This window comes from Branchiostoma lanceolatum, chromosome 4 (assembly GCF_035083965.1).
Source record: "Branchiostoma lanceolatum isolate klBraLanc5 chromosome 4, klBraLanc5.hap2, whole genome shotgun sequence".
In the NCBI taxonomy this organism is placed as follows: Eukaryota; Metazoa; Chordata; class Leptocardii; order Amphioxiformes; family Branchiostomatidae; genus Branchiostoma; species Branchiostoma lanceolatum.
In genome coordinates, this window is record NC_089725.1 from 22428494 (window position 1) to 22444143 (window position 15650).

At 44.5% G+C, this 15650-nt stretch overlaps 3 protein-coding genes across 6 annotated transcripts in view; 1 reads left to right on the plus strand and 2 right to left on the minus strand.

Moving 5' to 3' along the window:
- Positions 1-3409: 3409 nt before the first annotated feature.
- Positions 3410-5820, minus strand: LOC136433394 (NPC intracellular cholesterol transporter 2-like). The gene is made up of 4 exons (XM_066425555.1): positions 5656-5820; positions 5258-5365; positions 4388-4566; positions 3410-3939 (listed from the first exon to the last, which is right to left on the minus strand). The coding sequence occupies exons 1-4, from the start codon at positions 5729-5731 to the stop codon at positions 3853-3855; spliced, it is 450 nt and encodes a 149-aa protein (XP_066281652.1). The 5' UTR covers positions 5732-5820; the 3' UTR covers positions 3410-3852.
- Positions 5821-7310: 1490 nt separating this feature from the next.
- Positions 7311-12528, plus strand: LOC136433397 (TBC1 domain family member 19-like). The gene is made up of 8 exons (XM_066425561.1): positions 7311-7445; positions 8290-8472; positions 8955-9112; positions 9482-9673; positions 10123-10233; positions 10673-10885; positions 11279-11428; positions 11564-12528. The coding sequence occupies exons 2-8, from the start codon at positions 8340-8342 to the stop codon at positions 12179-12181; spliced, it is 1575 nt and encodes a 524-aa protein (XP_066281658.1). The 5' UTR covers positions 7311-7445; positions 8290-8339; the 3' UTR covers positions 12182-12528.
- A 132-nt stretch (positions 12529-12660) lies between these two features.
- Positions 12661-15650, minus strand: part of LOC136433395 (TOG array regulator of axonemal microtubules protein 1-like) — a 48826-nt gene continuing 45836 nt past the window's right edge. For all 4 annotated transcript variants that reach the window (XM_066425558.1, XM_066425557.1, XM_066425556.1 and 1 more), the window contains one exon: positions 12661-15557. In XM_066425558.1, coding sequence (XP_066281655.1) covers positions 15298-15557 — 260 coding nt within the window. In that variant the 3' untranslated portion in view covers positions 12661-15297. The remainder of the gene's footprint in view (positions 15558-15650) is intronic.

Genomic DNA, 15650 nt, shown 5'->3' on the forward strand with positions numbered 1-15650 from the left:
TGAGTTAAAAGAAAAATTCACAACAAAAGCAACTCACCGGAGCTTTGACTGAAAGACAGCTCAGCTCAAACCTTCGCGGCGACGATTGGCAGGACTCCTGACTATCCTTAGGAACTTTACAACCCGTAATGATTGGGGTTGTGAGCCCGGTTAGACGAGTTCGGTTTTTTTACCTTCGCCAGAGGGTTAGTAGACTGGTTTATTTTGTCATCATCATTTGACAGACAAGCCTCATGGCAGCCATTACGAGGCTGAATTGCTAGGCAAAATAAAACATAGTTCATTGTAGTTTACACAGCTTTCAGGCATCGATTAAAAGTTTTTAGACAATCAATATCAGTTAAAACATTTACTCAGACCATTTAAAATATTTCACAATCACTCTCGTAGGGATTGCCTCGGGACAAACAATGCTAGGAAAATGTGGTAACAATGTTCTCTAGAGTTCATTTAAAAGTCTGATGATGGCCGGAATGGCGCTTCTGGTGTAACGGTTTGTGCCAGAGGGTTGTCCATAGCGGCTCGCGTTCCGAAGGTTTCTGCCATGTTGCTGACCACGGGTGGGCGGAAGCCAGGAGCGAAAACGTGGGGACTGTTCTAGTTTAGCAGCAAAGTCGGTGCATAACTGTTGTCTTCTAGTTGACAGTCTTGGAAGGTTAAGCTGGTTCAGGGTAGCAGTGTATGAGTTGTAAGTCCGTCCTAGTATAATCCTGTAGGCCCGTTTCTGAACACGTTCTAGGGCGTCGGACTGTTTCTGTGTGAGCGCTGCACTCCAGCAGGGGGTGGCATACTCTAGTATGGGTCTGACGTATCCACAGTAGATGGTGACGAGATCAGACGTAGGTATGCCGGATCGGCGCAGCCTACTGACGAGAAAGAGTCGCTTGCTGCCTTTAGACACCATCTCGTTCACCTGGTTGTCCCACCGCAAGTCTGACCTTATGTGTAACCCTAACAACCTGGCCTGTGTGACGATGGTGAGGGGTACTCCTCCAAGGGTGAGTGCCGGTACCTGCGGGGGGTGGCGCATAAAACAGAAATGCATTGCCTTGCATTTTTGGGGATTGAGCGTCATGTGGCTGTTTGTTGACCAGATCTCAAGGTTGTCGAGGTCTGTCTGGAGGGTCGACGTTGTTGCTGATGTTCTCATCTCCCCAAGGTTAACGTCATCAACGTACTTCCAGTGTGAGTTTGTGGTTGCAGGTTTAAAGTCGTTTATCATTACCAGGAACACAAGAGGTCCTAACAGGGTTCCTTGGGCTACCCCACATGTAAGAAACTCCCAGTCCGACAGTGCTCCCTGGTAGCGGACACGCTGTTTACGACAAGACATAAAGCTGCAGAGCCACGGAATGAGGGATGGTCTTGCTCCCATGCTGACGAGTTTACTGACGGCGGTGTTATGGCATACCCGGTCGAAAGCTTTAGAAAAGTCAGTAAGGATTAGCTTGCCAGCTGACGCTTTCCGTTCGATCCCAGCGAAAAAGAAGTTCAGCAGGTCGATGAGACAGTGTGTAGTCGAACATCCTTTTAAATTTCCAAACTGCTTGGGGTCTATTTGGGAGGAGATGTCAGACAGAATCCATGAAGACACAAACCCTTCACACACTTTGGCAAACTGAGCTGTGAGGGAAACAGGCCGGACATTGTCCAGGTCGGCTGGCTGCTTCTTTGGAACAGGAACGACTGTAGCCTCCTTCCACTCGGGCGGTACCCTTCCCTCCCTGAGAGACGCATTCCAGATGTCTGTTAGCGGTGTGGACAGCTCATAGGCGAACTCCTTGATGAGTCTCGGTGGCATCTGATCCGGGCCAGGGGCTTTTGACACCTTAACCCGTTTCAACCTATTGTACATGTCCCATGGGTTGACTTGTGGTGGTGTTCTAGCCGGCAGGAAGGATGGAAGCTTACTGTAGTCCAACGGGCTCAGAGCCTGGCAAATGGACGCCAAGTGCTTGTTGATGACGTTGGCTGCGCCCTCTTTGTCGGATGGTCCTATCCCAGGCACTAGGATAGACGAAGAAGGGGCTGTCCAGTTTGCTATCCGCCTGATAGCCTTGTGCCACTCGGCCGGACTGGACTTCTTCATGTGCTGTACATGATCGAGATAGTACGTCTCCTTTCCTCGTTTAATGTCTCGGGCTATCTTGTTGCGGAGGAAGTTGTAGAGTACCGCTTGCCCTCGGCTGTGGGCTCGCTGTCTTTTGTTTATCAATGATTTCAGCGAGGCAGTTATCCAGGGCTTATCTCTGCGGTGCAGCTTAGCCCTCTTTTGAGGGAAGAACTCGTCTATGGCTGAGTGTAATGTCCGGTAGAAAGCCGTTGTTTTGTCCTCGACTGCGTTCTTTTCAAGCACTTCTTGCCAGTTGTGTGTCGTCATCCATTGCCCAAATGCTCGCATACTGGAGTCAGGCATGGGACGGGTGACGACGAACTTGGTCTTGTTTGCTGTCCGTGCACGAGCTGCTGGCTGCCACCAAACAGCCTTGTGGTCACTTGTGCCGATTGGGTTAGTCACTTCTGGTGTTTTGTAGTGGGACTTCAAGTTCGTGATTATCAGGTCCAGTGTTGCTTCCCCACGGGTTGGGGAGCTTACCACTTGCTGTAGCCTGTGGGACCGGAGAAGGGACTGACAATCCAGTCTGTTGTAGTCTCCAGCCAGGATAAGGCCGATCTCAGGGTGAAGTGTTTTCAGTAGGTCAGCTGTGTCCACTAAATGGTCCAGGAGAAGTTGCTGATGACTGGAGTTGGGAGGAAGGTACGTAGCGCAGACTGCTATACAAGGTACCTGCCGCGGGAGTCTCGGGGGTCGGAGCCACACCCATATACATTCAAGTTCTGGCGGCACAAGAACCTGAGAAATGACTCTCGCGTGTACGTCGTCGTGGACATAGACGGCAACACCTCCACCCCTACGGTTGGTTCTGCTACTGGAGAATAAGGAATACTTGTCTACATTCAGGAATTCAGATGGCATCGCTGGAGAAAACCACGTTTCCGTGACAATCGCAACGTCGGTTGCGATTGTCACGGAAACGGGTTATGATAATAATAATAGTCTTTATTGCATGTTCCTGCCCAGATGGGCTAAATGCACGGATGACCACACATGGTCTATAAGAAGCAAAATACAGAGCAAGAATTAATACAATTCTACATTCTAATATTGAAAAGTTCCTTTAAGCTTGGAGGGCAGCAGGTCGACCTACATTCCGGGACACAGTTGTCACGTGGGGGTTGGGGGAGGGGTCGGTGTAGGTCCGTCACCCGCAGTTTTTCCAGGTACTTGTAATGTCTCCTTGAAAAAATGTAGTGAAATGTAGGACAAGACACTTCTTCTGCAAATGAAATAAACTGATATCTAGATCTGAGGGCCAATCTATCTGAGGGCCATTTCATAGGAGTGTGATCTGATCAGCTATCACTTTATTATCTATAACTCACTAAACCCATTGAAAGCTTCACTTTGAAATGGATCATCTATATATCCCCTGTATATGGTGCAAACAACAGTGACGTGAGCATTCCGACGGTGTCTCATTGTGGCTGTCTAACCATATGCATTCTGCTTTCATTTCTTAAAATGCCGTAGATTTATTACACCAGTGCAAGTAACACAAGAGAATGTCTTCAAAAATTTCTAAATCAAACCGCCAACATAAAACTTCAGTTATTGCACGTTCATAAGGACTTGAATGAAATTACCCTACAGCACGTATACCGCAAAGACTAACGTTACATATCAAAGATTTTGGCAAGATAATTCATATAATGTCATTAGGTTGTTGGATATCATCGATCGTGTTGTCGTCGTTGTCGACTTCCTAAAAGAAGTCTTTCTGTTTCAGCTGTCTACTTGGTGATTTGCGCGGGTACTTCAAAACAATAGACCATGTCGCCATTCTGGTCTGTCAGTTGCCACCAAACAACCACCTTCACCTGGAAGACGCAACAACATGGCCGTCAAAAGTAGAAGAAAGTACATCAACAAGCTTTTACTGGCAAACAGTCTGGAGCTAGCTTTAGAAACCAAACAAAACTTCGAAGTGAAGGTCCCTGACTGTATCCTGATCATCCCATGGCACATGGTTATATTGAGTTTTAGGCGTTAACGTTACTATATTTTTCGGTGTATATATATATATAGGGAATATCCATCGAATTGTTACGTATAATTGAGTTAAGTATGTATGGCTTCTGTGCATTTACAAACTTGTGTAATTTCTACTTTCTGACTTTTCGTCGATCATTTTCCAGAATAATTTTCCTTTCTACCGTACTTGAGATGACATCATTCACATCAAGTATGCATTTCATCCACATTAATTGGTTCCTTAAATCATTTTCACTTGCCCATCCCGATATCATATAGAAATAGTTTACTCACCGTTGGATAGTCGCTGTCCACGTGGAGCGTGGAATTGTACTTGAAGGTTCCGCCAGACTTCAGTGGACAGGACAGACCCGAGTCTTTGCAGCCGTCCGGGTAGGGGAAGTTAGGGAACGGAAGCTTCTGCCCTAACAGTACAGCATACACGCCCGTGCTCGCCTTGGTCACTTCTTCCTCTGGAACGAGATCAGTGCCAAGTGCATCATGAAAACGTCATATTTCAGACTTTAATAGTAGCAGACAAATGCGTTTTGTGTCGGCATTTGTACGGAAATGATAAACATGACTCGGAATTTTTCGAGTGAGTGACACTTTCTTTAAAGCACGGGCTGATAATTAACCAGGTGCCATGTATTTTCATATCAAATATAGTTATCACTCACTATCAATACAAAGTCCAATTCGTATAACGGCTCTGGGCTAAAAAGGCAAAGCTTGGGCCTTCTATGTGACCTTGCACAAAAATCAGTAGATTTAAACAAACACATTATAGATTGTTTGTTTGTTGGCTAGAAAGCAGCAGGCTGCGGCACAACAGTATCTTATAAAGTATCAAAATGGCATCGTAGAAAATGTCCTACACTTGCCTGTATAGCGTAGTGCAGAAAACTGTTTGATAAGAGCAATATGTCTAAACAGTATTTCTTTCGTACGATGTACTTGCGCCATAGCCAACCATGGAAAATTTGGGTCCATTCGGTCGCCTGTGTTTTCACAAAATTTCTCGTGGCTGGGGTTAATGACCCCCTCCCCCAAGAGGGCGTAGTCCGTCTGGCCGGCCGCTACAGCGCTATTTAGTCAGGCTAGTACCAGTAATTAGGCTAGTAACACACTAGTAACGCTATTGGGTTTCAAACGGGAAGTTACTTGTGCTAAAGGTGACCTCCACGCTGATGTTGGAGCCTTTCTTCAGCAGACACGGCTCGTTGGGGCAGGGCGTGACGTTGACTGTCGATATCGCCCCCATCTTGGACCCTGCACACATGAACCAAATGGGGTGAATTTCAAAAGCTTGTTCAATCAACCTGCTTGTTATGATAAATGCACTGACTATGCAGTCTCATTCTCGACAGAATCCGATTAGCACGAATTTTACACAACGAGTAACCTTTTATGGCGTTAACGTACGTCGTGCTGGTGAAATCACTAACTCTGTCTTTCCGGGGCAATGTACATCGACTACCACATGACATGATCATGACATGGGAAAATATTTTTTTCCACGAAACATCACATAACGTTACATCGTATCCTTTAGCACTTACCACAATCCTTGAAAACCACATTATCGGACGTGGCAAACGCCGCCAAAATGCCGACAAATATCAGTCCCTTCAACATGATAGTGACTTAACAGGTGCGTGGCAGCAAGGAACCTCCTTGGTGGCAGTAAGTTGCGGAGTTGAATTTGATGGACTTCACCCCTGCCCCTTGGACCGCCTAGTTTGACCAATCAGCAACAAGACTGGGGAGGTCACGTTACTCTACTGTTGAAGATTCTAATCGATTCTAAGCAAATAGCGTCGAAGGAATTTTCGGATATCACTCTCTTGTGCAAATTTGCTCGCTGAGAACAACAAAGTTTCTACGAAGTTTGTTAAACTTAAAGCAAGGAGGTTTTATATAACATCCTTGGTTAAAGTCACCTAGAGCATTTTATGAGGCTTGAAAACTGGAAATATTCTTCTTGCTGTAATCTTTATGAAATTGACATCTAATGCAAAGACTGTTTAACCACATTTGCGTAATAATTTCATATTAAAAGTGTCCAAAAGCAACACAACATAAGCTACACGGTGATCCCTTTAGTTTCACGCGCCTAGTGTAATAGACCGATCCCATAGCCCCACCCAGTGTCAATCCTAAAAAATGCGCTGGATGCTTTTAATTTAACACGTAAGACCCACGTAACGGTTAACGTTACATGCCCGTAGCCAGGATTTTGAATGAGGGGGTTCTTTTTAATGTTTGAGGGACCAGCAAGCGCCGTAGGCGCGAGACGAGCACCGCAGGCGCGAGCTTCCTAGGGGGGTCCGGGGGTATGCCCCCCCCGGGAAATTTTAAAAATTGAACCTTCTGATATGGCATTTCCTGTGTTTTTGAGAGGATTTCAAAGAAAGAAATCAGAGACAAAGTTAGCAGTTTTTCTAGGATTTCAGCTCCGCTGGTGATGCAAATAGATCCACCTTGAAAAAAAAAACCTTGGACGTTAAAAAGTGGACCCTCGAGAGTTTGAAATTCTAAGAATTGAACCTTCTGAGAGCGCATTTCCTGTGTTTTTGAGAGAATTTCAGAGGAAAAATCAGAGACAAAGTTTTTTCTAGGATTCTAGCCTCTGTGGCATTGCTGGTGTTACAAATAAGTCCACCTTGAAAAAAATCTTGAACATTAAAAAGTGGACCTTCAAGCCTGTGAAAGTGGACCTTCCAGCCAACGGGGGTTCTTCCGAACCCCCCGAACCCCCCCTGCCGGCTACGGGCATGCGTTACATGTCCTCAAGGAAGAGTACTCAGCGGCAGACCCGGCGTCTGTTCTTCTTGTTGCTTTTTTGGGCAATGGCGGTAAATCCCCCCCCCCCCCCTCACTCACTCTAACAAATAATGAATGGTGCATGACCCTTCTCTTCTAATAGAGACTTTGCTCTCAACCCTCTCCCCTCCCCCAAAATTATCAGAGTCTCCCCTTCAGGAAGAGACCTTTCCACGCTGAATATCGCACACTCCCGTAATGAGTATGTACCAATATTGGCAAAGGGGTGTGTAAAAATCTGAGTAATGAACCCCAGAATATCAAGCCAAAGAGCAAAAGAAAAAAGAAACTGTTGAATTCACAATAATTTTCAAGGTGACAAAACCGTTACCTTGCTCGAGCTTTAGCAATGTCATTGGTTGTGATAAAAAAAATTATTGGAAATTCTACCCCTCTTCATTACTTGGACTATTCCACCCATCATGGCGGGTCTTGAGTCATGGAAACGACCCGCAGTGACAACATCCACATAGTTTGATCTCCACAGCGTTTTCAGCACACTGATTCCATGTGAACAGAAGTCTTGGTGAGTTGAACAAACATTTGAACAAACTATTGATTTGTATGTCAATATTTAAGTTGACTTTTCATCTGCTTTCAGCAACGTTACCTGTGAGCTGATGCCACTCCACTTATAACTTATATTGGAACTACATGTACGCGCCATTATCTTACCTGTTACTGTTACGTGGAAACCAACCCGCCTTAACCATAACAATGGTTTGTATTAACTGTATCCAAGAGAGTAATAGAGTAAGAAAGGAATGGCATGCAATCTATCAACAAACGTTGACTGTACTTGAATAATTTGGACAGTTAAGGTCTCATTCATGAGTTTTTTCGCTCCATAGGCTTACATGTTATAAAACGTGTTTTACATGGGCGCGTTCGTAATGAAGCTATAGGAAATGCACCAATGTCATTCATTCTCTGTTGAGCTCATCTACCCTAGATCATTTGAAAAAATTGCCAACTACCAGTTGGCATACAATACCTTTTCATGGCAATTACAAACGGCACTTAGCTAGACCCCCTAAATAGGCACTTTCCAGCTGCAAGTGATCGACCAAATTACCGCCAATGTCCGGCTGTGGACGTCCGACCTCGCGCGTGGCTGCCGAAATTTACCTGTTAATTTCTTCCGTTACAAACAAGCTTTCATCAGTTTGACGCTTGATATCAGCTGGCCTAGCTAAACGGGATTTTTACACCGATAAAGACACACGTACATGCAGCCGTTCATTTTTTTGGGCAACGGACTCTTTTAGGGTACCCACTCGGAGTAATACAGAAGTGAGACCTTAAATCAAGGACCTCCTTGGTTAAATTAATGATGTTCCATAATTTACCTCAATTTCTTCATGTTTTAGACACTACAGACCTTGAGGCCAGTTCTCAGGCATAAGCACACCTGTGTGCGATGGATACTGCAACAGATATGGAGCTGTCTCACCTGGTTGACATGGTAACCAGGAACCTGAAGGCCACACCCCTGTACACGGACATGAGACAGGCAGCTGCAGCTCAGGCGCAGAAGGACTCCTTCCACCTGGGTAATGACTCAATCATAACATCACATGTTCTCACTAGGTAACACCCCTCAGTTGGGGTCAAGCACCTAGGGTCATCTAGTATGTCCAGTAGACTGTTAAACTTAAAGTGTAAGGTATGATCCACTCGCACCAGGAAGGACCCCTACTCTTTAAGATAAGTGTGGTGGGTTCTTTTACATGCTCATGGCGTGGCTCTCCTCAGACGCAGGGCCTCCATTTAATGTCCTAATTGAGGGATATCCATAACTGAACCCAGGTACCCATTTTCACATGAGTGAAGTGAGGAAATTCAATGTAAAGTGCATGTAACATTGGCGAAGGTCAGTGGCCTGAACCCAGAACCTCTAGATTCTGGGCATTGCATCAAGCTGCCAAACACTGTAGATGTACACTGAGGTGCACTCGTTTTAGAGTGAACAGTTTTTTTATACACAAGCATGTAGCAAGCCTTTTATTCACCTGTCTTTCCTTGCATGTTACAGGTGACTTGAAGCAGTCTCTCCTGTCTGCCCTGGAGGAGTCCGGGTGGGAGAGAAAACTACGCAATGCAGTCTACCGTGAGATGCTGATCTGTGCTCAGCGAGAACTCAGTATTGCTCCTCCTGAGGACCAGAAGGAGCCACTCACATACATGAGGAAGGTGGGTTAGGGATGTAACTGTACCAGGGTCATGGCAATGAGAAAAGGAGAAGAAATTTGCACCAGAAGGAAATGATATCTCAAAATTGAAGAAAAAACTGTTTCACTTCCCCATGGTCCTTATCGATTGATTTTTCCAGATTTTTGTGACATCACATAGTTACAGTATTTTGTTACATATGGAGACTAAGTTTGCAGTCTAGCAACGTGAAATGAAACCTTCCTTTGTGTATTTATTACCTTACTTCCTTATTGATTGGTCGTGTGTAACTCTATTTCCCCTCTGAATTGCCTTTAGATAGGTGTGAAACCTGCATAAACAGATGATGGTTCTTTTGATAGACTAAAAAGGAATGATTTCACTCCTCAGGCCCAGGCAGCTTGGGAGAAGCGTATTCTGAAGAGTCTGAACTCCATGTGCACGGAGCTGAGCGTCCCGTTGGCACGGAAACGACCACCGCAGGAGCAGAAGGAGCTGCTCTCGCGCTGGACGGAGCTGGGGACAGAAGAGCCAGACCTGTCACACTTCAGACCTGTCTACGCACCCAAGGACTTTCTGGAGGTGAGTCACATCCCTCATGGATTTATCATTAGATTGTACATGTTCTTATGTGCTCTATGTAATCTTTGAAATCTTTATTAGACAATTACCATGTTCGCAGACTCTAAATGATAGAGTCTGAATTATAATGGTATTTATATTTGTAAAACATGGAGTACTAGCATTTTTTAAAATCTTGCTCATGAGCAAATATTCAAAACATCTGGACAACTTACAATTAGAATTGAACTCAGACCTAGAGCTGACGAAATTACATTGACTGGACTGTACTTAAAGGTATTTATAGAAAGTGTGAAAACCTTGACTTGTGGAAACATTGACGTGCATTTACCGCAGCTTGTTGCCTAGCACCAAGTGGCATGCATTGCACTGATATCCATGATGTTATTACTCAGTTTGGATAACACATTAGATCTGTTGTAAATTTGTTCCTGTTCCCCTGTGCTCAGGTACTGGTGAACCTCAGGAATCCAAACTCTAACTGGACAGAGCAGGCCAGCCACTTTAACCTGTGGGGGCTGGTGCAGCTGCCGCTCAGGACCAAGACTAGAAAACAGCTGGTGAGCAGACAAATATGCACCACTGCCCTGTATAATCTTTTTTTCACCAGAAATTGGTTATGTATGTTAAAAAATCAGCTCTATGTGAGTGCTGCATTGGCCAAATTAAGAACAGTTAAGTGGTCATGAGCATCATGACATGAATGACTCTATTGGGGTATTTATTAGTACAGTAATACTATAATGTACTTCCTGTTTGACACATTATGACAGGTACCAAACAGTGTGTCATCTTTCAACAAAAAACTATCCAACATGTTCTGCCCAAAGTAGACTAGCCTTCAGAATATATAACACTTTATAACACTCTAGCTGGGACTTTGTACACAATCATAATCACAATACTGAATGTTGCAGATGTAGGGTATTCTGTTGGAGCCTGTTTGTTGTGAGAACAGTTTGGCGTGTGATCTGACACTCTTTCCTGTTCCCTGTGAAGCAATCTGACTTCAGCGAGCTGTCCATCAGTGAGCCCCAGGCCGGTGTGGACGACTCCCCGGAGATCCCCGCTGATGTGTTCGCCTCCGAACGTACCAAGCTGGGTCGTCGCGTCCTGGAGGCCGACCATACCTCGCTTGCACAGCAGTACGCCAAGAAGGGCTGTCCCACTGGACTGCGAGGGGCCATCTGGGCACAGATCCTGGGGGTCAAGGTCAGATATACAAATCTGTTTCTACTGGCCTGATTACTGTTGATAAAGACTTAGTCACCAGGAGAGTACTGCAGTTAATTCTGATGTATTTTTGGGGGGATTTGTCTTTATTGAATGGTCTACACTTTTTTTACAAAGTCAATGCTTTTCATGTTAGTTGTTCCTAAGGTTTGTGACTGGCATTAATCAATTTATGTATGATATTCAAAACAGTATGCAGATTTGTGGGATAAAAATTAAAAAATGTAACTTGTGTGGTATATTGATTAGTTGTGTGGAACTTGTTCCATGGCTTGAAGAGATGCAGGGTGGACCTGTTATACAATTGATTCAACATTGGGGAAGAACAGCTGTAATCCCCCATCTTACACGTTTGTCCTCTTCCTGCCCCAGGTTGATAGTGTTGACCAGCTGTACTACCAGCAACTGAAGTCCTATGTCATCCACCACGATCTTCTCATCGACAGTCTCATCTACAAGGACGTCAAACTCACAGCAGCTAATGATGACTACTACTTTGTGTTTGAAGATCTGCTTCACCAGGTAAGTTTTGTATCTAGTAAGGTTTACATCCTTGATTAGCTATGGCATGTTAAAAGCAATTTGAATCTTACCATTTTTATCCTGATTTGCTATCATTATATGGAAATCACAACGAGTGATGATTTTGTATTCCAGATCCTCCTCATCTTCTCCCGAGACACGTCAGTGCTGAAGTGTTTTGCCCACACCAGTGCCACACCCGCCAAGTCGTACATCCGGGGCAAACTGGGCATGGAGGAGTTCCAGGTCACCTACCCGCCCAGCGGTGTCATCCCCTTCCACGGCTTCACCATGTATTCTGCCTCACTCTGTTTCGTGTACGACGAACCCGCCAGACTGTACTTCATCTTCCGAGAGATGTACACACGCTACTTCTTCCACCTGCACCACATGTCCTCCCACCCCCAGGGCATCGTGTCTCTCTGCGCGCTGTTTGAGTCGCTGCTGCAGACACACGAACCAGAACTCTTCTACCATCTTAAAGGAGTCGGCGCCCAGCCACTGAAGATCGCCTTCAAGTGGTTGATGCGTGCATTTGCTGGCTTTCTGGGCAGCGATCAGCTTCTACTACTGTGGGATCGAGTGTTGGGCTTTAATTCACTGGAGATCTTATCCGTTCTGGCATTTGCTATCTTCTCCTTTCGTCGGACAAACCTGTTGGAAGTGTCGTCGTATGCAGCTGCAGAGGCCGTGCTGTCGGACTTGACTACGCTGAAGCTGGTGCCTCTCTTACAGCTGGCACTTTTTAGTTAGGTAGAACAGGATTTTGAGAGGACAGAAACCTATAATAACTCCAGGTCTGGGACCTCAGTATATTTTTGTTGGTCCATTTGAGCCTCACGTAGAGGCAGGAAGTGTCCTGTTTAGCAGAGCTGTAAATTTATTGTACTCATCATGTATCATACAGCCATGTCTGGCAACATGTTGTGGATGTTGTTTCAAACCTACTCGTATTGATATCATGTAGCATGCCAGCAGTATTACAGGGATTGTATGTTGCCACATAATGGACATTTTGGGGCCACTTTGGGGCCAATATTCCTACCATTTGTAGTGCTGGCAGGGATTGTATATAAAAAATGAAGAAAAAGTCATATGAACACTTTTTCCCAGTATCAAATTTGTTGACACCTTAATACATGTACTATAAACTTATTTTCCCCTAAGGGGTGTGAAATACAATAAGTTGTTGCTATGCTATGTAATTGGTAGTCATGAGTCGGAGACAGAAGTGTGCTTCTCAGTGTTTAATAACCAAAGGAGCCATACCTTACAGCAACTGGCACAAGGGCTTCAGCCGTGTGCACCAAAACAAGGCAAGGCACAATGGCCACCTCATCAACACACAGACACAACAGCTCAACATGTCACGCCTGCAGGCGCCAGGAACAGGGGAGCAACAGGCACAGTCTGTACATACAGATGAGTCAAACCTTTTCAGGAAGTGTAGAAAGTGAAAAAAACGTGGACAAGCCAATCAGCTTTTTAAAAATATCAATTTGAAAAAAAAACTGATATGTTTTGATGGACATAACGATAAGTGGTGTATGGAAAGGAGTTATTTCCAAATTTTGGTACACAAGTACAGTATTTGATACTGTATATTCCAGGAAAGTTACGTCCATTGATTGGCTAACCCTGTTCCTGGAAGCAGAGGAATGGCTGCATCACTATGGCATGCACCAGTGAAATCATGGACGGAAGTTCATCAAAAACTTAAATCACTATCATAAATTTACTCAATATAACTCTTGGGAGCAGAGTCTCACAACATTTCAAGCTGATTCTGTACAGAGTGGTATGACATTTGGATTGGGATATACTCTACTCTATTTACAGCAATGGTATCAACAAAGCCAAACAGCTTATACTACTATAAACAAGAGGATTTATTCTCCCCTTTAAGGGGGGAACATTCTAAGATACCACTGCCACCGCCAGACTCAGACTAGACTTCTAACCTCTCTTAATTTTGTTTTTCACTTTTTTCAATACAACCTGCCCTAAAAGCAGAGAATGCTTTAATTGTGTAACTTCATATTTGATATGTCATTCAAGCTACGATATGTCACTGTACTCACTCTAGACTGAGTCTGACGGTGGCAGCAGCTAAAAGCAGTCAAAACATGACAGTCATCTAAAACAGCCTACTATCAGGAGTGAGGGAAGGACCCCTCACTGTTGTAAAAGATACACCAAGGTAAAACTGGAATAGCTGTATTTCACTGTTAGTCTACTGAAGTCTAGTAACGTTCACCTTTTCTGCATCCACGCCGCCACACACCAACCCTTTTTGACATGGTAGGTTGCAAGAAACACTTGGTAACAGAGATGACATGTGGTACTACATACAGGCAACAACTGTGATTCTAGGCCAGTATTCGCTGGTTTTTAAAGAAAAGGTAGCAAACAGGTCAGATGTGAAAAAAAGTGCAGTGGTGCCTATCACGGTTGATAAAAGCAGGGAACTGATATCAGTATTCTTAACAGAGTTTCGCTTCCCTGTTTAACCAGAACGCTTGGACTTATGTTGCTTTAAAGACAAGATAAAATGCAACTTGAAACTCTACCATTAACTGTGCAGCACACATGCAAACTCCCCATCCACCAATGAATGCAGCATAACAGCTGAAGATCAAGCACACTGAATGACTAGGAAACTGCACCTGAAACCTGCACCAGATAAGCTTCCCCTTGGTGAACAAGCGAATGCAAAGAAACATAAGCAGCAATGGGCCCCTCACACCAATAACTCACAAACCTACTATATACAAGAAACAGGTGGGGACGGCTTTTTCTGTTACACACTATATTCTCTGTACAGCCCAATTGTACACTGTACAAGGACAAATTATACAAAAATAACAGCCACAAGTAGAAAACTACCTAGCTACTCAAGTTACACATTACATGCACTATAGTGGGCCTTTAATATCTCTATATAGAAGTGCATGTCTGGTTTGTACATTTTTGTATCTTATATCTTTCCACAGTTCACCACAAAAAATACCCCTATTGGCTATACATCTTTTCAACGTGGGTGCTGACCACAAATATGGATCACAGGACACCTCAACAGGACATGTGAGGACATGTGTACTGATCAACCATCCAATCATGGCAGAGTCAGGGTCTTCCAGTATGGAGACCATCTCCTATTGGTCCCTTTGACAGCAGCATTTCACATGCCTTTAGGCCAAAACAATCCATTCCCTTGGCTGTCATATTATATAGATGTGGGACAAGTTGAATACTGAGCAATGGGACTGCATGCATCCTATGCACATGTAAATGGTGTCATATTACATGTATGTCTAGTTTTGTATTGCTTTCCTGCATCATCTCAATCAGTATCAAAGTCTCATCATTTGATTTGCATTAAGTCTACAAAATATGAAGACCAAGGAAATACATCTCTCTTGGGAATATTTCCAGCCCCGGCATAAAGGCATTCATATCTTCAGGACTAATGAAAGACATCAGTCTGTGTTCACTGTTAGTCTTACCGCTTTCAAGTCACTTTGTCATTTCCTGTGATTCAATATCCCCCGAAGGCACTTGGGTGCCCCCTATCAGTCATCTCTGGTACTGCACCCAGTCAGGCTGACCAAGCTATATGTCACACAAGGTGAACAGATTCTAATGTCACAATAACGTTTCTTATGAACATTACATCTTGATACAATCAAACACTTCTTGGTGCAATCAAACACTCTTTTTGGTCTGTAGGCAAACCTTTACGTAGACAGTACTCTGTGATTTCAGAACGAACCCTCTGTACAAGTAGACTGATATGTTGACAGTTTTCTTTGACAAGTTTACAACATTGATATATTCCAAGAACACAACTTTACAAAGAGCATGGCCCATCATTGCTGTACAGGGTTGGCCAGCATGTCTTTAAGTGTCTGCAGGTTTCTTGGTGTGAGGCTACTGGCGTATTCTAACAAGGCATCTCCCATCTGGAGGTGCAGAGAGTTGGCGAGGCGGTTTGTGGCGTCGCGGATGTTTCCGGTGCCCCCGGGAAGAGCTCCGCTGCTGGTCGTGTTTCCCAGGAGATGCCACAGTACGGGGAGGACATGTCGGACGACAGACTGTTGTTTCCGCACGTAAACCTCCAGGACAAGGTCTGCGGGGAGGAACATGACAGAAGAGCTGGTGTCAAACAACAGGTGCATAAACAAAGTACTCTGTTATGCTTGGAAGGTTAGACAGCCATTAA

Excerpts from the sequence above, each read along its gene's own strand:
- LOC136433397 (XM_066425561.1), top strand. The coding sequence starts at position 8,340 with ATGGATACTGCAACAGATATGGAGCTGTCTCACCTGGTTGACATGGTA. Across the intron at positions 8,473-8,954 it reads GAAGGACTCCTTCCACCTGG|GTGACTTGAAGCAGTCTCTC; the intron begins GTAATGACTCAA and ends TGCATGTTACAG. Across the intron at positions 10,234-10,672 it reads CCAAGACTAGAAAACAGCTG|CAATCTGACTTCAGCGAGCT; the intron begins GTGAGCAGACAA and ends TTCCCTGTGAAG.
- LOC136433394 (XM_066425555.1), bottom strand. The coding sequence starts at position 5,731 with ATGTTGAAGGGACTGATATTTGTCGGCATTTTGGCGGCGTTTGCCACG. Across the intron at positions 5,366-5,655 it reads TGTGGTTTTCAAGGATTGTG|GGTCCAAGATGGGGGCGATA; the intron begins GTAAGTGCTAAA and ends TCATGTGTGCAG. Across the intron at positions 4,567-5,257 it reads GGAGGTCACCTTTAGCACAA|AGGAAGAAGTGACCAAGGCG; the intron begins GTAACTTCCCGT and ends ATCTCGTTCCAG.